The sequence below is a fragment of the Rousettus aegyptiacus genome, unplaced genomic scaffold (genome assembly GCF_014176215.1).
Source record: "Rousettus aegyptiacus isolate mRouAeg1 unplaced genomic scaffold, mRouAeg1.p scaffold_m13_p_5, whole genome shotgun sequence".
Classification (NCBI taxonomy): Eukaryota; Metazoa; Chordata; class Mammalia; order Chiroptera; family Pteropodidae; genus Rousettus; species Rousettus aegyptiacus.
Genome location: NW_023416308.1, coordinates 73,731,771 through 73,757,106, shown reverse-complemented (window position 1 = coordinate 73,757,106; position 25,336 = coordinate 73,731,771). Strand labels below are relative to the sequence as shown.

The 25,336-nt window shown below is 35.9% G+C and overlaps 1 protein-coding gene across 1 annotated transcript in view; it reads left to right on the top strand.

Moving 5' to 3' along the window:
- The first annotated feature begins 208 nt into the window (after positions 1-208).
- The window catches only part of ACER3 (alkaline ceramidase 3), a 108,768-nt gene continuing 83,640 nt past the window's right edge, over positions 209-25,336 (top strand). The window contains exon 1 of the mRNA XM_016161498.2: positions 209-404. Coding sequence (XP_016016984.1) covers positions 302-404 — 103 coding nt within the window. The 5' untranslated portion in view covers positions 209-301. The remainder of the gene's footprint in view (positions 405-25,336) is intronic.

Here is a 25,336-nt window from a genome sequence, read left to right as displayed (position 1 = left end):
AAGTCGCCGCCGCGGGCCTTACCGGATCACGCCTCTTCCTGGGGAAGGAGGGGGTAGGGCAACCCCCGCGCCCTCGGGGTGGGCCCTGTCCGGGAGAGGCCAGGGCGGCAGAGCGGCGCCGGTGGGCGGGGCCTCCCCTCCAGGCTTTGTTAGTGACGGCACCGGGCCCCGCCCTCCGGGGCGGGAGGGCGGGGCGCGAAGCCAGCGCGCGAGCCGGGCCGGAGCCGGCCTGGGAGCCCGCGGAGCCGAGCGCAGCCAGTAGAGCGCCTGGGCGGCGGCGGCGGCGGCGGCGTCGCGCGTGATGGCTCCGGCGGCGGACCGCGAGGGCTACTGGGGCCCCACCACCTCCACGCTGGACTGGTGCGAGGAGAACTACGCGGTGACCTGGTACATCGCCGAGTTCTGTGAGTGCGGCTCCCGGCCCTGAGTCCCGGCCTGAGGCGGGCGGCAGGGAGAAAGGGCGCTGGGCTGAGGGGGAGACGCCGTGTGGGGAAGGGAGAGGGCAGACCCGGCCGCCTGGGAGGCCAGGCCCGGCTGCGGGCGGTGGAGTGGGAAATCCGCAGATGAAGGGAGCCGATAGGATCCGGTGTGTCGCTGAGGAGGGCCAGGTCTGGACAGGTTGGGTGGGGGCTTAAGACTGGGGGATGGAAAAGAAGCGGGGAGTCAGTCGCTGCTAAACCTAAGGGGAAGCTTGAGGAGCAGGGTTGGGAATAGGAATTCTACATGGGGAGCGGAGGGCGGACAGGCTGGGGCAGACTGGGAGACTGGAGGACTCTGCTCTTTAGAATGAGGGCCCGGGACCTCTGCTCCTACTGTTGCCGCCACCACCTTCGCCCTAAGGGCACAGAAGGAAGCAGGTCTTGGCTTAATCTTCCTCCTTCCCCCATACGTGAAAACTCTAAAGTCTTTGTTTTCCTCTTTTTTCTGTTCATATTAGACCTCTTCGGTCACCTCCAGGGGTTGGTTTCCCAGTCTCAGATCCAGACCCCTACCTTTCATCCCTCCCACTCACGATCTCCTCGTACTAGAGATCACCTACTCTTGAGTACGACTATTCAGCTATTGCCTTGCACCAAAAGTATAAGGCAGAGCACCCAGTCTGTATCGTCCTGCTCGTGCCGGGCTCCCAAGAGCACAAGGGACCAAGTCCCTGCTCCACTCTGCCTCCTCTCCAATTGCCCAAAGGTTAGGGGGTCATCTGGGGACACTATTTCCACAGATTGCACCTTCTGAGGACTTGGGGAAGAATCCTCCAGCTGCTGCTCCTTGCAGGCACCACTGGTCCCCTCGGGCTTTTTTTCTGTATATTTCCCCAGATGATTATTCCTGCCAGGCGAGGAAAGCACATGAAAAATCTGCCAGTTCTTTTTCTGTTGTTTACTTTGGTCACGTTTTGAGAACACAGTGTTTGATTTTTCTTCAGATACTTGCTCCAGCAAGGTACAGGTAATATTTTTTGGCTATTCTTTTAATTTGATCTGCTTTCTCAGGACACGAAGCAAATTCTTTTTAGCCAACCTTCCCATTTTTGTGTCCCTCGTCAGGCATGTGTGTTTGGCTTGTAAGAAAGAAGCAAACTTTTCATGCCAGCTGATCCTGCTAAATTCTCTTCCCAATAATTAGCTAAGTTAATAGAAGAAAAGAGAACTCTTGCAGTTTTCAGGACTTTAGCACCACGTTTAAACCACTATTTAGGCTGAGATTTTTCTTGAATTACTAGTTTAAATTAATAATTAAAATTTCCATGATTTTTTCTGAACTAGGTTAAATTAATAATTTTTATTTAATAATGAAAGAATATGAGCAAAGGGTAATGTGGTGTAATTACTTGGCAGCCTAAATGTTGGCAAAGAAAGCGCTTTACCGATTTGTTGTTACACCAATGTTGGCAAGCCCATACCTGGTTCAGAGAAGGTCCATGAGGGATGGGACTTAAAACCATGCTTTCTGAACTGCAAATGTGTAACATGGAAAAGAAACTTAAGGGTCTTCAAATATTGGATGGGCTGTTATATAGAATGTTAAACTTTCTGTAATTCCCTAGAATTTGGAATTAGAGCCAATGGGTGGAAACTATAAGGGGAGAGGGTTTGCATCAGCATAAGGAAACTTTTTATCTAAAGATGTAATCTTGGAGTGGGCTGGTTTGAGAAGGAGAGAGCTTTTCATCACTGAAAGTTAAAACAGACATTGCTCCACTAACACATGAATATTTTAGGGGGAATTGTTTAGTAGAGAAAAAGTTTTGGCTTTAGTTGGCCTTTAGGTTCTTTGCAGCTTTATGGGTAGATGTAGGTAATAATGACTCTTAGTTTAGAACCAAGGATTAGAATCAAAAGAGAAAACTGACAGTTAAGTCATGTGAGCTATGAGAGAGCAAGATACTACTGTTCTGGCAGATAACTCTGAGAAATGGGAAATGGCCTTAGTTCTTAATGTCCTCAGAAGAGGAAACTCTGAGCAGACTGCAGGGAGGGTTTTGACATAGGAATCAAGGGTTGCAAGAAGAGAATGAGTGAATGTTGGCCACCCTTTGCACATGTATCTTTGGAGAAAATGATCTGTAGGAAGTTGAAGTCAATTGTTCTTACCCAGCAGATGGTAGGTATCTATCATATCTTGGATTAAGAGAATTCGATCTTTGAAAAATATGCTGATTAATAATGATGTTTAAAACAAATACAACTTTATCATTCTAATATTTTTATTAATGATAGAAATATTAAAGATAATGGTGATAATAGCTATATCTAAATACCGTGTATCACAGTTTACTAAACACTTCATATATCATATTTCTTTTGATCTTTACCATAATTTTAAAAAGAAGATATTATTATCCTCATTTCATAGATTAGGAAATTGAAGTTCTAAGAAGTAACTTATCTAAGGCTGAAAAAAGTGGTTTGGGGTAGTATTCAAGTTGAGGTCTGACTCTAGAGCTGTTATACCATGTTACTTCTATCACATTTCATTGTTTTGTCCTTTAATGCAAGGGATAAGGACACACATGAAATAGTATACTCATCACAAAGGGTAAATTGGATAACTATTCTAGAAGCCTGTCTTTCAGCATTAGAGTGTGTGTATTTTGGGTAACATTAAGATGAGTTTGGATATGGTAATGGTTCTCAGTCAAAAGCTATCTTAATATCACTGAAGATCGTTTCAAATTCCTTTTTGTTTGAGTAGATTGTAAGGACCAGGGGAAAGGGTGGAGGGTTTCGCTTTACTTGTGAAATAATAAACACCTTGATGTGCCAGAAGTTATAGGTACAGACAGCCCTCATTTTGCATTGTAGTATAGAGCAACATAAATGACCATGCAAGTTAAAACCTGCAAAGCAATCTTAATGCGAAAATTTACAATTGTTCTGTGACCTTTAAACATTCTTGTCAAACGTTGTAAACACTTTTACTGTAGCTTATAAAAATATATAGAAATTAAAAAGAAAACAGTAAAACATATTTATTTGGTGCACTATAGTTTAAAACATTAAAAACATTGAGAAAAAATGTTTTATTTCTTTGTAAAAGAACTTATCAAGAGTAGTTTGAACAGTGCTTGACTTCTTGTCTTAAAACTTATGATATGGAATGAGTATTTTTTCTATGCCTTGGCAAATTGTCATACTCCTTTCTAAGTTTGAATTAGCTTCTAACATTTTATTCTTTGCACTTTCAATATTGTGAAATATCTTTGAGAGTTCCTTTAATGCAGAGTTTTTTGCGGGCATCACTTTTGGTCCATCTTCATGCTCTTCTCACAACCACTTTTCTTCATTTGTGTCAATAAGTTTGTCTTCACTAAGGCTGCATATCTAGAGTCTCTTGAATGGCAGCAGGGCCGACTTTGTCATGGTCAGCTATTTTTTCTGTAACTCTGTTTAGTATGATTGGAATTTCATTTCCAACGTTGTCATTTTTTGTTTCTTTGCTGTACTTTCATCATTGTTGGCTTTTCCCCTCTTGATTATTCATTTTTGTAAAATCTCACATACATTCACCACAGAAGACAAGGAGGCAACTCAGCTATATGCTTTGGTATCTGTACAAGAACTGATTAACAGATGTGCAGTGACTAATCACAAACAGACTTTGCCCTGATGTTTTAGCCATACTTAGAAATTTAGGCAGAGAGCTATTTTTTTCTCAGCACTTTGAAGATATTATTTTATTGTGTCCTGGCTTTTATTGTTGCTGATGAGAAGTCCTCCAACAGTCTAATTATTATTGCTTTGCAGTTTATTTTGTCAAATCCACCAACACATTTTGAAAGAAGTGACTTCATTAATCCACTGATGGTGATGTGTTTCTTTTTATATAGTGATTTGTGTACTGAAGATCTAGTAGCAAAGTCTGTAGTACTATATGTAATTACGCACAGTTAATACACTATGGCAGCTGAAATTTGAATTGCGTTGTTGGGGTATTGGTATTATTTAACTATACCGTGATAATTGAAATTTGTGCATATTAGAACCTTGCAAAGTGAAAACTGCTTGTGTATTTCTAATCTTCAGATGTTATTGTAGGTGATGTTATTCCCATTTTGTAAATGAGAACACTGAGTCTTAGAGAAATTAAATAACCTGCTCAGCATCATACAGTTATTAAGTGGCAGCTTCATAGATCTGACAGCTCTTTCTACCAAGACATACTGTCTACAGGAAGTGGAATTTTAAGAAATAGTACCTAACGGGAAGTGGAAGGGAATTCTGTACTTTAATTATGGCCTTAGAGAATTACCCAGTTAAAATTTTTTCAGAATGTTTTGTTTATTCAGCAAATATTTACTGAACACTGTTTTTTGTTGTTGACTCAGAATAAAACTGTATGAAGGCTGTTTATCTGTTCAAGGTACCTAACAGAAAAGTTCAAATTAACATTTCCTGGTTTCAAGGGAAATGTATTCCTAAACATGTATTTGAAAGAAGAATGTCCAAGAATTGACATTGTGAAAGAGGGTTTATTTATCAGAAAGCTAAAAAATATTTTTAAATGCCTAATTATGGGTTTTATAGGGGCTACTTGAGTCTGAGGGGGAAGGTAACCTGGTTAGTAAAACTTTTATAGATGGGGAGAATGGATGGTAACTTCTGGTAGGACCATCTAGCCATTTCCCTTTTGTTCTTGAGCTATGTAAGTGTCATCATGGCTTCTCACAGGTTTGCTGCCCCTCTTCCTATCCTATTCACAGAAATTGGGCAGAAGGAATGTAGGGCAACCTTCAGTCTTTAGCTCTTTATTATGAGATTCATTTAGATGGAGTAAAGGAGTCTTTCTTTCCTTGGCACTGCAGTGCAAGACCACAGAGGCTTTAACCAGTTGCTTCTGCCACACACATGTGCCACTGAAGAATAAAGCTGCTTGTAGCTCATTGCTGCCTTTGTTTTCTTTTCCCGTTTCTCAGTCCCCTTTCCCCTATCTTCTCTATAGCCTCAAGTGAGCATATTTCAGGGTCCTTTTGGTCCTGGAGTCCCATGGGTTGATAGAGGAGACATCCTGTTACCTTAAGGAAAGATGATCTATTTTTAAGGGTTTTTGACAGGCAAGCAGCACTGTCTCTGACTAACAGCTCAGAAGTACCATAAGTCAACTAAAGAATGAAGGCCAAATGAAGGGTCAAATACAGTGTACAAAAGGGTTTAGATTTAATATATACAAGTCAAAGAGTGCCAATAAATAGTTTCAGGTGCTTTGATGGACAGACATATGTATGTGGTACTTTGGGATGCAAGGAAAGTATACTTATTAAAAACTTAAAGCATAAAGGCTTTAGAGTGTTAGCGCTGGAAGAACTGCCATACCAGCTATTTATTTATTGTGGAAAAATAAAACTTTACCATCTTAACTATTTTTAAGTGTACAGTTAAGTAGTGTTAAGTACATTCACTACTTAACATTATTGTGCATCCAGTCTTTAGAACTCTTCGTCTTGCAGAACTAAAACGCTACATCTATTAAACAATTCCCCATTTCCTCTCATCTTCAGACCCTGGCAACCACTCTTCTTTTTGTCTCTGAATTTGACACTCTAGGTGTCTCATATAAGTGGAATTATACAGTAGTCGTCTTTGTGACTGGCTTATTTTACTTACCATAATGTCCTTGTGGTTCATCCATGTCGTAGCATGTGTTAGAATTTCCTTCTTTTTAAGGGCTGAATAATATTTCATTGTTTGTATATACCACATTTTGCTTACCCATTTCTTCATTGATGGACACATGAATTGTTTCCACCTCTTGGCTATTGTGAATAATGCTGCCATGACATGGGTGTACAACTATTTCTTTGAGACCCAAAAATGGAATTGCTTGATCATATGGTAACGTAGCAGCTAGTTTTACCTTTTCATTAGAAAGAAGCCTTTTATTTTCTTTCTTGGGCCCCATAAATTTATTATATTCTTGTAATTTATTATTCTGCATAAATTATAATTATTATTTACCCCCATTTTAACCAATGAAAGGCACATGTAACTGTCAAAAGAATTCTAGTCACTGTCACCACACTTTATTGATCCATATGAGATGCATTCACTGATTACCTTAATGTATTGATATAATTCTAGTCCAAAGCAGAACAGCGTAATCTCAGTGTATCCTTATTGTGGTTAATGTGATTTTTGAAATATTAAAAGTAGCCAATACAAGTAATAATAGCTAACATGATGGGGGTACTTAATGTACAAAGTTCTATGTGTATATGGTATTATAAGAACCCTTGTAATCCTTATAACAGCGATTTTGAGTTAGATTCTGTAAATAGTCCTGTTTCGTAGATGTGGAAATTTAGGGCACGGGGTTAAGTAATTTGTACAGTTTCCTACTTTATAACTGGCAAAGCCAGGATTTGAACTTACACAGTGTGGCTCAAGAGCATATTCTCTTTCCTCTCTTTCTTTTTTACTTTTAAAATTCACTTTTTAAGATATAATTTATTTACAATAATATGTACCCATTAAGTGTATAGTTTGAAAAGTTTTGACAGGTATATACATCTGTGTAACTACCATCCTAATCAAGATGTAGACTGTGTCTATCACCCTGAAAGTTACCCAGCAGAGCACTCATTTGTAACCATGTTGATCTCTGAGGTAGGTACTATTAGAATTCTAATTTTGCAGTTTAAGTCATTGAAGTTTAGGAAGGTTACATAAATTGCCCTAGGCCACACTATTAAGTAGCAGAGTCTAAGTAACCTAATGGCCATTTGATTCCAAAGCTATGCTCTTAATTACCATACTATCTTGCCTCCCTTCATTATCACTTTTTCAGACCCCAGTGGGTCCAGGGACCTTAGATTGAGAACTATGGTGTAACTTTTTCATTTTATATATAAGGAGAAAGACTTTGAGAATTGAAGTAATTTGCCAAAGATTATATTGCAAATTAGTGGTGAAAGCTAGACCTGAATCTACAGTAGTTTCTCAGTATGGGAAATGGTTGAGCTGAGGAAGATGATGTCAAATGTTATGAGATCATAGCACTTGCTCAGAACAAAAAGTGCCCTAATGAACTACTTTTTTACAGTGAAGATCCTTAATATCTATAGAGTGGTTTATAGCAGTGGTTCTCAGACTTTAATGTGCAAGTGAATTACCTGACAATCTTGTTAAAATGCATACTTCGATTCAGTAGCCTTAGATGTGGCCTTAGATTCTGCATTTCTTAATAAGCTGTCAGGTTATTCCAGTGCTGCTGGTCTGGAGCCTATACTTGGAGAAGCAAGGCTTTACAGTTTAGAAAGCACTTTTAATTCTTTTTTCCTGTGAAGTGTAGGTGTTATTTATCCCTGTTTGTATGTCAGGAAACCAAATTCAGAAGGATACTGATTTGTTCAGGATCACAGGGCTGATACTGGAACTGAGATTTTAAACTTTGAAAACCAAGTTAGGTGTTCATCCCCTCTTTACTCCCCTCTCATTAACAGGTTTAAGACATGGTTTATGAAGCAAAGTTTGAAAATGATCATCCTGGGTAATGAGTAAAATTAGAACTTAAAATTGAACTTATTACTTTTTCATTTCAGAGAGTTTTCATTCTCATTTGGTACTAATACCTTTACCAAGCTCAAACCAAAATACCTTCTAGACTTAAGTCTGTAGTTAGTAATTAGAGCTTAGTAATACTTAAAGGCTAAGTACATGTTGAAGTCTCATTTTGATTTGGCATTTACCCAGGTTGTCCAAGATATTAACTAAAAACAGTTGTCATTTGGTAGCACATGTTAGAAAAAACAATAGAATTTTTTTTGTTGTTGGAACAGTAAGTGATGTTATGGTAAATAAGAAAAATTACCTCAAATGGTTGGGATTAGGTGGAATACATAGAACAGTAAACATTTAAACCAAAGTTTTGCCCAGTGGATTATTATTTCAGGCTAAAATTTTAAGTTGTTTCTTCAATTTTGGGTTCTACTCTTGCCCCTTTGCAAACTGTTTTTCAGTCAGTAGAAAAACTTACCTGGAGAGTTTTAGGTAGTACAGAAGAGCATTTTAAGAAGTAAAGGCATGAAGAAGCATTTTAGGACCCTGCAAAATGATAGAGCTCAAGAAATGGCAAAAGCAGTTTCCAGTCATGTGCAAGTCAAAGGTTTTACTGTGAGGAAAGTATATGGTACAATGACTCGGAGTCAGAATCAAGATTCCTAACTGAACTTTGTTCCATTGAACCTTGTGACTATGGGAAAATCACTTAATCATTCTTTGTATTAGTCTATTTTTTATAAAATGAGAATAATGATATTTAGCAGGGTTATGAGAATTAAATGGCATGATTTATATGTACACACACATATACATGAAAGCATACAGGGAAGTGCCTAACAAATACTAGGTGCTCAATAAATATTAGTCAAATTGGAATCTAGTCAAAATAAGTTAAAAAAAAAATAAATCATACTCTATTATAGTTGTGGCCTCCTCATCTCTAATGGTTAGTTTTATGTGTAAATTAGTCTAGGTCATAATATCCAGTCATTTAATCAAATACTGATTTAGGTGTTGCTATGAAGATATTCCGTAAATGAGGTTAACATTTACAGTCAGTTGACTCTAAGTAAAGATTACCCTAAATAATTTGGGTGAGCCTCATTCAAGTCCTTGAAAGGCCTTGAAAACAAACATTGAGTTTTAGGGAGGTACGTTGGGGAGGTTAAACCTTTATTTGGGGAGATTTCTTACTTGACTTAACACCTTAGTAGACTTTCCTTCTCCTTCCCTCCCTTTTTTCTTTCATTTGTTTGAATATATTATGAATATAGCAGAAATTTTAGGTGTTTTCAATCGGAAGGTCAGTTGGGGTATAATGTGCCACACAACCCTAACCTGATTGCTTTTGTACGTGCCGTTCCCTTGGACACCTCTTTAAAACTCAACTGATCACCCCTTACACAATTAGGTGCTTTTTCTGTTTCTCTTCGAAGACTTTCTATTGACTGAAGGATAAAGGCCAAAATCTAACATGGCATGAAAAGCCTCCCCCACCCCATTATTTATTTATTTTAATTTTTTTTTTATTAAGATTATTGGGATAACATTAGTTAATACAATTATATAATTTTCAGGTGTACATTATAATTTGACATCTATATATTATATTGTGTGTTTATCACTCAAAGGCCAGTTTCCTTCAGCTACCATGTATTTGATCCCCTTTACCCACTTTACCCTCCCCCAACCCTCCTATATTTGACCCCCTTTACCCCACCTGTTTCTTCCCTCCTCCCCCACACCCTACCCTTTGGTAACCACTAGTCCATTGTCCATGTCCCTGAGTCTCTGTTTGTCCTGTTCATTTGTTGCTTTTAAGTTTATATCCCATATATAAGTGATATCATGTGAATTTCTATTTTTTCAGTCTGACTTATTTTGCTTAGCATGATTATCTCAAGGTCCATCTATGTTGTCGCAAATGGCAGTATTTCATCTCTTCTTATTGCTGAGTAATATTCCATTGTATATATGTACCACAGCTTCTTTAGCCTGTCATCTATTGTAGGACACTTTGGTTGCTTCCATGTCCTGGCGACTGTGAATGATACTGCTATGAATATCGGTGTGTAAATATCTTTTTGGATATGGGTTTTCAAGTCTTTGGGGGTAAATACCCAGTAGTGGGATTGCTGGATTATATGGTAGATCAATTCTTAGCTTTTCGAGGAAACTCCATACTGTTTTCCATAGTGGCTGTACCAATTTGCTTTTACTTCCCTTGCCTTTGAGGTCAAATTCAGAAAATCTTCTTTAAGTCCAAGGTCCTTGAGTTCAATTCCTATGTTTTCTTCTATGCATTTTATTGTTTCAGGTCTTATATTCAGGTCCTTAATCAATTTTGAGTTAATTTTGATGTGTGGTGATAGACAACAGTAAAATTTCGTTCTTCAGATTCTCTCTTCTTCCTTCTGATTTATTTCTAGATTTCTGTCTTCAGTATCACTGGTCCTTTCCTCCATTTCCCAAGCTTGCTATTTCATTTTTCAACTCTTGGAGTGTGTTTTTTTTTTTTATCTCCAGAAGTTCTTTTTGGTTCTTTTTGAGGGTTTCAGTCTCCTTACTCCGCTCATCTAGCTGTTTTGCAATTTCTGAAATTGTTGATATGACTTGTTTTGGAATTCACTGAGTTTTTTTCAGAAGTACCATCCTGAATTCTCTGTCACTTAAGTTGCATATTTCTATGTCTGTAAGCTAATTTTCTGGAGATTTTTCTCTTTCTTTCTGAGATGCCTTGTCGTCTTGGTTGTTCCTGGTGTTTAATGGACTATTTCTCCTCCTAGGCATTAATGGAAGTATATTCTGCTATTTTTCCAGAAAGAGGATTTATTATATAAAGGTCTCTTTTTAGCCTGCTGCAAAGGAGACACTTTTCTTTTGGTTTAAAGTAGGTGGCATTTAAGCCTCTTGGATCCCTGCTTTATATAGAGCCTAACGTCTTTTATTTTCTTGTAGATTTTAATCACACTCGCTACTCTCACTTTCAGTCCCTGTCAGTGTTAGCAACAGTTTTGATAACATTTGCTCAGATTCCCCTGGGGCTCCACAGTGATCAGTCTCGGAAGGTATAGGGTTGGTGGTTGGAGGCGGCAGCTCAGCCTTGGTTTTGCAACTGAAGCCGGTAATAATCACCTGTTGTTTCTCTGCTGTCCAGTCCTGCTTCTCTGCTTTCTGCCCTGATGACTGAGCCCTGCTGCTGGCTGCATAGAAAAGTCCCGGCACTTCCAGGCAGGGCTGATCAGGGAACTCGCAGCTCTTTCTCCCTTCCGCCCGCCCCTCCTGCAGGGAGCTCTGGCGATTGTGAGAGGCAGCTTCTTTATTTGTCCCAGTCCACTGCCTGATACCCGGGGTTCTGACCTATGGTAGTTCTTGTGCACAGATCCCACACTCAGACATGCTGGTGTGCAGTTTGGGTGTTTTTTGTTCAGTTTTAGATGTTCAGCTTATTGGTGTTTCAAAGGGAGAGATCTGAGGACGTCTCTCACTCTGCCATATTTTCCCAGAATCCCCCCCCCCTTTTTTTTTTAACTACCTACAGCACCTTGTCTTCCTAGGAGGTCTCTCATACAAGTACTAACCATGCCCGACCCTGCTTAGCTTCTGAGAAAAAGCCTTTTTTTTTTTAACGGATATTTTCACACATTCAACAAAGTTGGAAAGATTTTGCAGTGAATTTCTGTTCACCTACTACCTGGATTCTACCATTAACATTTTATTATACACATTTTATCACTTATCTATTCATTTATCCATTCCTCTCCATCTGTCAATTCATTTTATTTTTTGACACATTTCAAAGTAAATTGCAGACGTCTGTACACTTTCTGCTAAGTAATTCAGCATGATGTCACTAAAGGTCAATTCTTCATTTTTCCTTTTGACATAAAATTTATATTCAGTGTATAGCACAAATCTTAAGTGTACATTTGCTGAATTTTGAGAAATGCGTACATCTGTATAACTAAAACCCCTATCAAGATATGGAACTTGACCATCAAGTAGGAAAATTTTTCATGCCCCTTCTCTGTTAATCCTATTTCCAACTTTCCCCTTCTCCTTAGGGACAAAAATATTTAGATTTTTTCCCCCAAACCATAGATTAGATTTTCCTGTTCTAGAACTATATGTAGCTATTTGGCATAAGGCTTCTTTCATTCAGCATAATGTTCTTGAGATTCATCCATGTTTTTGTATGTATTGGTGATTCTTTTTACTGCCAAATAGTATGCCATTGTATTAATATACCACAGTTTGTTTATCTTTTTTCGTGTTGATGAACATCTGTCCCTTTTCAGGTTTTGGCAGTTATAAATAAAGCTGCTATAAACATTCTTGTACAAGTCTTCTTGTGGATATATATTTTCATTTCTTGTAGATAAATACCCAGAATTAGAATAACTGGGTCATAGAGTAGTTATATGTTTAGTTATATTAGAAACTGCCAGCTCATTTACCAAAGTGGTTGTACTACTTTACATTCAGAGTTTGAGCCACATTCTTGCCAACATTTGGTGTCAGTCTTTTTAATTTTAGCTATTCTGGTGGACGTGCAGCTTTAGCTCATTATAGTATCCAATTTATTCTAAACTCTTAAGTCTTTCTTCCTCCTTTTCCCTGTACTTCCTACTTATACCATATTCCCACCAAAACAGGCTGTTTATGTATACATTTATTCTTCTGTGCACCTTTCATTGTTCATGCTGTTCCTGTGAGAGATAGTAATAAATTATTTTTTAAAGCCACGAAGTTTTGGGGTGGTCGTTATTCAGCAATAGATAACTGAAACAGTGTCTGAAGTTGAGTTTTGAGCAATTTTGATTTCCTGTTGTGTAAACTTAGAGTATACCAAATTACACCATGCCTTTTATTCTTAGATGAGACTTTCAACATAAGAATAAAGTTTAATACTTTTATGAGCCCTTCCATCTGAAGATTTCAGTGAATTTTATAAGCATCATTTTATTTATCCCTGTAAAGTACTCATGAGACTCAAAAGAGGTATTTTACTCAGTGAAAGTAAAAAAGTACTTCAAGGCTGAAATAATTCAGTTGCAGAGCTAGACAAATCCTTGGCTCATAGGTGTTCACTCTTGCTTTTAAAGTTCTTTAACTTTTCAGAGCACGCTGCTTTTAATGGAAGTGGATAGACTGGACGGAACCAGAAAACAAAACAGAAGTCCCAAATTATGCATGTTAAAATCTTGATACTGCTATAACAACTTTTTATGACCAACATTCGCTCATTTGTTCATTCATATAAAAGGGTAAGAGAGATTCTAGATAAGAAAATAGTGTTCTCAAAATGAAATATTATGGTTTCCAGGCTATTTTACCTGTTAGATAACAGTGATCCCTCACCCTGCATCCCTCCTTTTTTTGGATATCCCAGTTGATTCAATTAATGTTGCTATTCAGATGGATGTTCTCTGTTCTTTTATTACTCTAGGAATGTCAGACTTAAAGCTTCACAATTAAAGAGAATTATGACCTTGATAGTAAGATAACTATTCTTTGGTTAAGAGAAGTCATCATTAAATAAACATTTAGCGACCCTGAACGCCCTTCCCCGATCCCATCATCTTCCTTTTACTCCAGAGATAACTATCCTTAATTTACGATTTATCATTTCCTAAATTTTTATTGCTTATACATTCCTACAAATATATACTGTTTAGGTATGCTTGTTTTATATTTTATATAAATGGAATTGCACCATATATATGTTTTTCTGCAACTTGCTTTTTCACCCAAATTGTGGTCCTTACTGTCATCTATGTTCCTGAGAATTCTCTGTGTTGATATGTGTAGCTGTAGGTCATTTATTTTTATGTTGTTTAGAATTCCACTGTATGCACATGTTGATTTATTCATTGTTTAACCATTGGATGTTTTGTTTCCAGGTTTTTGCTATTATAAGTAATGCTATGGACATTCTTAAACATCTTGTACACACAGTGTTTAAGAGTTTCAGTATGTACTTAGAGGGATAATTGTTAGATTGTAGGGAATGCCCATATACAACTTTTACCAGATCAGAAGTAGCTTTTTGTACTTATGACCCCTTTACACATTTCAAGATTATTGAGGACCCTGAACTCTGTGAGTTAAATCTATTGGTATTTGCTGTATCAGAGGTTAAAATTGAAAACATTTTAAATCCTGATTAATCCATTTAGATTTATGCTTATGAGAAATGAGATTTATCCATGCTCTTGTATCTGTAGTTTGTTCCTTTTAATTGTTAAGTTATATGAAATACCATAGATTGTTTATCCATTCTCCTATTAATGAACACCTGGGCTGTTTCCAGTTTTTGGCTATTATAAATAAAGCTGCTACAAACATCTTAAACAGGTCTTTTTGTGGACATAAGTTTTCATCTTCCTTGGGTAAATTTCTAGGATTTAGAGTTGGTTTATGTTTGATTTTGTAAAGGACTGCAAGACTTTTTCACAGTGATGTACCATTTTTCATTCTCATCATGGAAGTTTGAGGTATTGTTCCACATCCTCTGCAACATTTGGTGTTTTCATTCTTTTTAATTTTATTCCATCTAGAATATGTGTAGTGGTATCTCATTATAGTTTTAGTTATCATTTACCTGCTGACTAAAAATGTTAAGCACCTTTTCATGTGCTTCTTGACTATTTGGATATCTTTTTTTGTGACGTTTTTTTCACATCTTTCGCCCGTTAGAAAAAAATTGTTCTCTTTTTATTATTGAGTTACAGGGGATCCTTAAATATTCTGGATATAAGTCCTTTTATCAGATGGATGTTTTATAATTATTTCCTCCCTGTCTGTGGTTTGTCTATTCATTTTTTTAGAGATGTCTTTTAATGAGGAAAAGTTTTAGATTTTGACAGTGTCAAATTTGTCAGCTTTTTTTTCTATGGTTATCGCTTTCCTTATCCTTATCCTGTCCAAAAACCTTTGTCTATCTTCAGGTTGTGAAAATATTCTCCTATATTCTCTTCTAGAAGATTTGTAGTTATAACTTTATATTTAGGTCTGTATCCATTTCAAATTTATTGTCATATATAATGTGAAGTAGGTATTGGGGTTTATTTTTCCTCATATGTATATCAAGGTGTTATGGCATCATCTGCTAAAAAGACTTTTCTTTCTCCATTGGATTGCTTTTACTCCTTTGTCAAAAATCAGTTGGCTGTACATATTGGTCTGTTTCTGGAATCTCTAATCTATTAATCTATTTGTGTATCTTTATGCCATTACCACAAAGTCTTGATAAATACAGCTTTATAGTAGGACTTTAAGTCAACTACTACTATAAGTCTTCCAACTTGGCTCTTTTTAAAGATTGTTTTGGATATTTTAGGTCTTATGCATTTCCATATTAATTTTAGAATCAGTTTGTCAATTGTGGTGGTTTTAAAAGATGTGCACAGATCTTTTTTTACTTCTCTGTTTAAGAGGTGAAACGTAACCATACCTTCCCCTTGAGTATGGGCTGAATTTAGTGATTTTCTTCTAGTACAATAAAATTAAGTAGAAGTAATAGGGGTGAGACTTCAAACACCAGGTTATAAAAGGTGTGGCTTAGTTATAAAAGATGCTTCCATTTTGGCTTGTTTCTTGATCACTGTCGGGGAAGCTAGCTCTCTTGTCATGAAGAAGGGTCTGTTTGGTGAGGAACTGAGAGGTCTCAGGCCAACAGCCAGGTGAATCAGCCATCTTGGAAGAAGGTATTCCAGCCCCATTCAGGCCTTGAATTGTCTTCAGATTTGGGTCCATAAATGCTACTGAGTCTGAACCACTTTCATATTTCTGACTCTCAGAAATTATGTGAAATAGTAAATGTTTGATTTTTTTAAGCTGCTTTTTCGAGGTAATTTGTTATGTAAAAAAGATACCTAATACATCAATTTTTATTTTAAAAATACCTATTGAGATTATGATTAGGATCATATTATATCTATAAATCAGTTTGGGGAGAACAGAAATCTTAAAAATATGAGTCTTAAAATCCACCATGGTATATTTCCCTATTTATTTAGGTTTCCTGATTTCTCTCAGTACTTTGCAGTTTTCACTGTAAAGTCTTAAACATCTTGTTAAATTTATTTCTAAGTATTTTATGACTTTTGATGTTCTTATAAACCGTATTTTTAAAATTTTATATTTCTAATTGTTGTTAGCAGTTAGATAGAAAATTGATTTTTATTGTCCTTTTATCTTATATCTTGCTAAGTTCACCTATTTTTTGTTACTAAGTAAACTATCATGTACTGTGTAAATAGAAAGTTTCATATTTTCCTTTCTGATCTTTATGCATTTTATTTTATTTTATTCTTGCTTTATTGTACCAGCTAATACCTTAAAGTACAATATTAAGTAAAAGCGGTATGAATTGACATCTTGCTTTATCTTGATCTGAGGAGGAAAGCATTCAGTATTTCATTATTAGGTGTGATGTTAGCTCTATGTTTTTTGTAGATATCCTTTGCCTGAGTGAGAAAACTCTTTTCCTAACTTGCTGAGTTTTGTCATGAGTGGGTTTTGTCATGAGTTTTGTCAAGAATTTTGTCAAATGTTATTCTGTATATTGAAATGATCATGTTATTTTGTTATATCTTTTATTCCTGTGTAAGCATCGAACCTCAGCCTCTTAAGGTACTAAGACAGGCAGTTCACTGCTCTATCTCTTTCTGTTGGACAGTCATAATCCCCTGCTTTGGGAATCACCTTCAGTCTTTTGGGGACGCAGCAGCTCTAAGGTCTCTTTCATTGCTGTATCCCAGTGCTTGTTACAGTGTTTAGTACATGCAGCTTTCCAAAAAATATTGAATGAATGATGTGAGTATACTTCACATAGTATTGTAATTATTTATATACCTGTCCATACTCTCCACTATTATCAATAATGTCTCAAGTTAAAAAAGCTCTTCAGCTTTACCTCTGTATCTACAGCACTTAGTACAGTGTCTAATATAGATTAAGTTCTCAGTAAATGTTTTTTAAATCATTGAGGAATTGCTTGGCATATTCTACCAATTGTAATCTACAGAATAAAAAATATTTGTTTTTGCCTGGTTGTCATTCTGAAGCCATTTTGATAAAATAGAGGATACTAGAGAAGTGATGAATTAACTCAGACTAGTAGTATGTCTTGGTGGTGATCTGTTAAAACAGAACCCTTTTCCAGACTGAACTTCAAAACCAGAACTTTAAATTCATTGTGACTGAAGGCTAATTACATCTTCAGCTATTCAAGTACTTACTGACTCCACAGTATTCAAACAACAAATATTTATTAGGTTCCTACTGTATGTATATTACTTTGCAGTGTTCTTGATGGGTTTTTTTTTTGCCCAACGGGTTATGCTCTACCTAGGTTATAAACTTTAAATGTGAAAAGGTAAATAGCACAAAGGTAAGTGGTTCATTACAATAGTGAAAGAATTTAGACAATATCATTTCTTTACTCATGTGGATTACAAATGAATAAATTCTATAGAGGTTCGTGTGAGTCTAGTATAGTTGGCAGAATTACATGGTTTCTTTTCTTCTTAAGAATTATTAGTGTAGACCAGACACTCATGATTGTGTCTCTTTTGTCTTCACTTTTGCTTTTTCTTTTTATATGATATGGTAGGAAGCACACAGCTTGTTGTATAAGAGAAATGATGTGAGATTGAATCTAGATATTCCCACTCAGGAGCTGTGTGACACTGGGCAAGTTCCTTAATTTTGCTCTGCCTCAATTTCCTGATACATAAAATGAGAATAATAAACCCACCGCACAAAGCGATATTTTATATTAAAAGAGATTATGTAAATAAAGTCACTAGCAGGGCTTCAGGGATATAAACTCAATGGTTGTTAGTACTCTTCTGCTTTGTTCTTTTTTAATTATCTAATTTGTGATTTTTTTTCACTTTTTTCACTTTCATTCTCTTTATTCTTAAAATCAAGTTTAAAAATAAAAATTTTAGTATTTGGATTAAAGGTTAATGGGAAAGACCATAGAAGTATTCGTTGTATGTGTGTGGGTATAACAGAACTGCTGTTTTAGTTGGATCACAGAGAAACCTCTGTTTGCTACATGGTGCACTTGCCTTGGCTGACCTATCTCATTTTCTCCGGTTTTCTTTAAAGCAGGTTTTCTTCAGATCTTTAAAAGCTGACACTTGGGCAATGAGTACCCTGGAAAAAAGTCTTGTTCCAGTGGAACTTGGTCCAAAGGATTCTGGTAGAACTAGGAATTTGATTTAAATTAAACACTGTTTAAGAATTTAAGTTAAATGAAATAAATTCATAAACCTATTTTTTACCTAATGTGTCCTTTGGAACAAATATTAGTTGCTTACACTGTTATGAGATACTGTTAAACATTAACAACTAATTATACCTTTTCAAAATGAATTCCACAACTCAGAAAACTTTATGTTTAGAAAACACAAATCTAAATTTAATTATTCATTTTCATTTATATTGATCTGGAGGCTGACTTAAAGAAATGAATGATTTTTATTTGCCAAAAAACTGTTTGAAATTACCAGGTTAAAAATGTGTAAGTCAATAAATATTAAGAAACATTTATAATGAACGCATCAGTTAGAATAAAATCACTAAGAAATTTAAATTATTTTACTTTAAAATTCTGAATTAATAATTATTATGGTAAAATAAGCAAAGGTTTTACTTATTTTCATTTTGTAGATGTTTTAAAACAAAAAATGACATGGCATTTAAATCCAAATCAACACAAGAATAAGAGAAATAGTTTACAAAGTGGAAAGGCGATAGATTTGTAACCTTGTCCCTGAATCCTGACTTTGCCTTGTACAAGCTGTGTAATCTTGTATGTATCAGGACAAATGACTTAATTTTGATTTTCACTTTCTTTAGCTGTCAAATTGAATTTAAAATACTTCGTAGGTTTGTTTTGAGGATCAAATTAGATAAGTAATGACTTCATACACTCCAAAGTACCATATACATGATGGTTAATGGCTTTCTTAAGAATTTAAAATGTCAGATCATACAATTAAATTCAGACTTTTTTTTCATCAATGGACTGAAAAAGCATTAATTTTTCTGCTTTAAAATGTCTCACTTTCACCAAAACCGTTAAGCTCTACCTAACACAGCGCCTAAGCCCTGTAATAGGTACTCATGTAATTGTGGAGTAAATGAATGAATATGTTCAACCTCTTGACATCAACATGATATATTGCTATTAACCTCTTTAATAAATATATGAATGCACATGCCTTTGTGACTTGTTTCAGTAAGTCTTATCAGAGATATTACATTAAACCCTTTAATTACAGCAGAGACATGTAATGCTGCAAACTTTGGAGGTAGCCTAGTACAATTGATAGGCTTAGACCTAAGATAGAATCCAGTTCTATGCCTTACTGGTTGAGGAACTGTGGACAGGTCATTTAATTTTTTGAGCCTGAGTTTCTCTAGTTAATGGTGACACTATCCCTTTATAGGGTTACTTTGAGAATTTAGCATTAGTGGATATGAAAGTATTTATAAACTGTAAAGCAGTATAAAATGTAGAAATTTTCATTTTAAGATTGACAAGGATATGAGCTGGCTCATATGCTTTATTTTTATTTTTATTTTTTACATTCATTGAAGTGTATAGAAAATATTACTGCAAAGATTTCACAAGTTTGGGTATTTGAAAGGACTCACAAGTCTCCATAGAGCATTATTTATCTAAGGCCTTTATTTAAAGGCAAAAGATATGGTGCAGCAAAAGAAAGAGAGGACAGACAAGCATTGAGGATGTGGGGGACATCAAGGTGAAACTTCCTAGGATCCTATTTTGCCCACAGGTCTACTTCATCTCTGGATTGAACCACCAAGATCTGTGTGGTAAATATTGGGTTTAGGAGAGCCCAGAGCAGAAATTCCCGGTGGGGTATTCTGTATCACTCTGGACATGTAGTCAAGCCAAGCTGGCTAAGCAGTTCTGTCTGGTGAAAACCATCAGCAAACAAATTTGTTTACAGTTACCAGGGAAGGTTTGGATTTTAAACAGCATATCATAAATACGACTGACTTATCTTGTCCAAGAGACAGGTATCCAATATCCCTAGAGAGAAGAGTAGAGCTTTCCCAGTTCAGCGGTAAATTGACTCTCTCCTACACAATTACATTCGGAGCACTTACTATGCACAAGGTATATGCTATGTCTTTGAAATACCAAGAGGAGTAAACATCAAACTTGACAACTAGAGAGATTGGAGATTAGTGCAGGAAAAAATAGAAAATCAACAAAGTGATAGTATTGGCATTCAGAGGAGAAAGCAACTAATTCTGTGAGGATATTTGGGTGATTTCTTTCTTCTCTTCTTATTTTAGGGTTTTACTGAGAAAGTAATAATTTAGATGGTTTTAAATTGTGAATAGAATTTTACCACTGTCTAGCATAAGTGCCCGGCCAAATAGGCATTCAATTGACATTTGATATATTTAATTATAAGACACCTAAAGTAGGGAACAGTGTGTGCAAATCCATAGATAAGAAAGTACAAAGCTTTTCTGGGAAGTATATAATCTAATGTGGTTGTGCATAGAATGCATGGTGGTAATGGAAAAGTAATTAAGAGACAGGTTATTAAAGATCTTATGTGACATCTTAGAGAGTCTCAGTTTTATCCTATAGATAATAGGATAGCCTGTAAACCTGTTCTTAAACAATTTGGTTTTGGAACCCCTTATACTCTGAAAACTTAAGTGAGGATTTCAGAGAGCTTTTGTTTACGTAGGTCGTGTCTATTAATATTTGCCATGTTAGAAATAAACACATCAGCTCACTTTTCTAACCATAGCTGCAAGTTGTTTTAAGTTGGCTTTGTGCACGTATGGTTCAGGGGTCTGCCTGAGACTTGGACAGAATTCGTACAGATAATTTAGGGACTCTTTTTAGCTCCCTCCCATCTGTTTCTCCCCTCACTCTCAGGTGGCAGTGGTTCCCCTGGGCTCCATTCCCTGGTTCCTCAGGCCAAATAGATTTTATTTCTGGTGGTTAGCCACACCATTATGACTATGGCTTGCCTTTAGGCCAAACAGCAAAAACAGAAAATTCACTCCATATCAGTCCCTTCTCTGCAAAGGGATTATTACTTTCAGATGTTTGTATTCTTGAAACATCTTTTACACATGGACCAGCCACTGGATCCTTACTATGTTACCAAAGCCCAAGATTCTGGACCTGCATCTGGGATTTTCATGAAGTCTTATCCTTCCTTTTTGTCCCCTTATATCCTTCAGGCTTCCTCACTCCTGTCCCACTAAGTGTAGATCTTTGAGACAGGGGTGCATTACGGAAACCTTGCTAAAGGACACCCCCTCCCACCCCACAGGTCTGGCTTTTTCTGAATAGAAAACTGGTTTGACCCTGTGGTAGACTATAGGAAATGTGTTGGGCTAGTATTCCACTCTCCTGTTCTCAAACTTTTTGCTTTCAGGACCCCTTTCCACTCTTAAAAATTGAGAATCCCAAAGAGCTTTTATTTATATTTGTGTTTTGTCTATTGATATGTACTATATTAGAAATCAAAGAGAAAAAATGTTTAATGTTTGTTTTAATTCATTTAAAAACAATAAATATATGTTAACATAAATAATATAATTTTATGGAAAATAACCAAGACACAAAATTTAATGATCAGAATGGCATTGTTTACATTTCTGGAGATCTCTTTAATGTCTGGCTGAATGGAAGTTATCTGGATTCTCACATCTACTTTTGCATTTAATATGTTGTAATATGTTGTTTTGATTGAAGTGTATAAAGAAAATCAGTCTGTACACAGTCATATGTAGTTGGAAAAGGAAGAATTATGTTACTAAAATAGCCTTTCCGGATAATCGTCTGTGTTATTCTTTGAAAGTATACCAAAACTTGACAAGGAGCAGTCTTAGGGTTAATTAAAATGTAGAATCTGAAACCATATCATTGAACTTTTCTTACTATGTTACATTAAAATCCATTGGCCTGTCTTGCACTTCAAGTAGACTTTACCCGTGCATGATTCTATAGTGTCATGTATCATTCATATGGAAAATATTGTTTCACTGTTGATGCAGATCTTCTAGATGTTGACATTTCTTTATGTAATATCAAAAGATCACACTTATTAATATATCACCTCTAATTTCATCAAAAAAGTCTCTTAAGTATTGGGAAGCTGTCAAATTCACAATGGCAGATGCAAGTTTTCCAAAATTCTAATTTTTTCTCAAGAGCTTGAATTTTATCATTGGTAAAAATTACTGTCAGCTGTTTTTCTTGAAGTGACAGGCCCACTTTTCTCATTTTCAGGAAAATGTTTTTTAAATACCCAAAATGAATAATCACAGTTACCTGTTTGTTCTTTTAGGTAAAAATGGCATTCCATGGGAGAAGCAGCTAGTTGAGATCACAACTCAAAACACTTACACAAATGCTTCTCCTTGAGAACCATCATACTTCAGTATATAGTAGAAGTTTTTTGTGCAGATTTCCATTTTATTTCAGAGAATATTAAAAAGATATGCTCTTAAGAGCTAAGATTTAATGCAATTAGTAATTTTCATTTTCATTAAAATAAAAGGAATTTTTAAAGTCTTCATTGAAATAAAAGTATTCATAAAAGGCATTGTTAATTGAAACTGGCTTTTTTTTTTTTTTTTTTTAAGCTGTGAATGTATGGCAGTGGGAAAGAATACAATGACTGTAGTATAGTTGGGTTGCTACTGCCCTGATTAGTACAAACATACCAGCAATTGTACCCACCATTGCTTTTGTGCCATCAGTGCAAATGTCAATACAGTGAATGAGGAAAATAACTCTGTTTTATGAAATAGTTTTAATCTAAAGGACCCCCCAAAGGATCCACAGACCACAGTTTGAGAACTGTGGCTCTAACCTACTAAAAAAGATTTGTCCACTTGCACATAGTATTTAACATTTAGCTTTTTGGAATCTGCTACTTTGTAGAGAGATTTTAATGGAGTATATTTTAGCAGGAAGTAAGAAGGTAGAATTTATTAGTTGTTTCAGATACTTGGCCCCACTCTATAGGGGGGAGAGCGCACAGACATGTTTAAAATCCTCATTGCTGACCTTCCTACCACTGCTAAATAGTTTTATGTATTTACTCTTCTGTTTAACTCTTTAAACAGTTAGATCTGATGAAATTCTTTCTGCCATAGGCAACTGGGAAGATTTAAATTCTGAGAATTCGTGCCAAGATTCAAGGAGGAACCACTGACTATTTGTTAAAGAATATACAGATTTCCAGGGAAATGAGCTCTTTTTATAGCCTTTTAGATAATGTTCAGAACAGTAGTATTAATATAGCAGCTCATATTTATTGGCATTTACTATGTGCCAACCATCAAGCTAAAGCACCTCATTGAATTATAATGAAAAATCTGTTTAGGGAATATTTATGATGATGACCCTGCATATTTAAAGTTACTCTCTCCTTCTATGGAAAGAAAGGTAACTTTCTTAACACTTTTGCCATTTTATTAGTTTTCAGCAGAGTAATAATTACATATTTGCTCGCTTTGGGTCGACTTTTGCATAACCAATTGGGAATACTCTTAAGTTAGTCGAATCCATGCCTTTTCCCTCTTGCCCATCTCATAGGCATCTTAGTTCAAGCCCTCATCATCACTTATTTGGACTATTATAGTAGTGTCCTATTTTTCCTCTTCTATCATATGCAGTCTCTCAGGCTTAACTCTAAGTTTCTTGTTTTTTTTTTTTTATTGATTCCTCTACCTCATTTGCTCTCCATTTGCTCCCTGAGATAGAGTTCAGACCTTTTACAATTTGGTAGGGAGATCACACACATGTTTATCTATGTTTAAGTTTATCTTCATAGCTTTCTCCTTGTCCCCTAGACATAATATAAGTTACTTCTTATGGTTTCCTAGGCACACTATGTTCTTTCTTTTGCTTGTGTCTCTTATCTCTGCCCTGAATACTGTTTTCTGCACTTGTCTTAACTCCTATTCGCCCTTAAAGTACACTCAAATATTATCTTTTCTGTGAAATTTTCATCAGTTATATTAAGCCAAGGGTTAATTAATTGGTACCATTTCCTATTAACCTACATTATGGTATGTTGTATTTTTTTTTTATTGATGTTATGTTTATATGGCTTTTCTTTGTGAAAACAACTTTTCCCATTTTTCTTTTTAGAAAGTAATTACTTTTCTATTGTAGAACATTTTGAATCAGCATATATTGTCTGATTACTTTCAGTATGCCAGGCACAGTGCTAAGCCTGGGAGAAATAGTGGTAAAATCTTCATGGTGTCATCGTTCAGACTTAGGGAAGTACTTAAATAATTCAACTCTTCAAAATGTTCTGAAGAAAAAATATAGAAAATAGAAAGGAGCAGAAAAAAGTTATCCTACTTAGATAAAAAATCAAAAAAAAACACAAACAAAGCAAAACTATGTTTATGGACACACATATACGTAAAATAAATTTTAAATGAATTACAGTGATGCACACCAGATTAACACTAGCCATTACCTCTGGAAATGCATGAAGGGGAATGGCCTGGAGAGATGGGTGACCTTAACTTTATCTGTAATAATTTATTTCCTTTATTAAAATAAAAAGCTTGATGCAGTCATAAAATATAAACTGATCAATTCTAGGTGGTGATTGTTTATTACATTATTCTTAGAGATTTTGAAATTAAAACAGAAGTCATGTTATATAGCATCTGATACAAAATAGATATTTAATGAATTCCAGTTCTCTCCCTGTTTTCTTCACTCATTCCTTCAGGAGGAGCGGATCAGTAACTTATATTACACAGCCAGTTTAATGTCCTGGTTATTTATTTAAAACTTCTCCAGTGACTTTAAAGACTCTCCTCCTGCCCCAAATGATGGTATATTCTGAGTTATGTATTCAGGAAACAAACATTCTTTATGATAGATTGGGCCAGAAACCAGTTCTTACTAGAAATACCAATGATTCCTATCTGGTAACTTTTGTGTTGCTGTCTAGTTATTGCTTCTGTACTTGAAAGTCTTCTGTAGATTATAACTTACTAGATACTATTTCAAATGAATTTATTGTGAGACTAATTCTTAGTTAGACATGCTGTTGGTGTGATTACATCTGATTCTGTGGTTGCCTCTTCCATATTGTTTAGCTTAGGAGATAAGACATAATATCTATATTCTGATTTAGTGGAAAAAAGTGCTGACTATACAAGGCAATCTGTGCTAAGTGCCAGATGAGAGGTTAGAACAGTATGTGCTGTAAAAAGGGGGAGTGATCATTTTCAGTAAGGTGGTTAGACAAAACTTGTTCTCAGGGTCCTGAAGTTTCAAT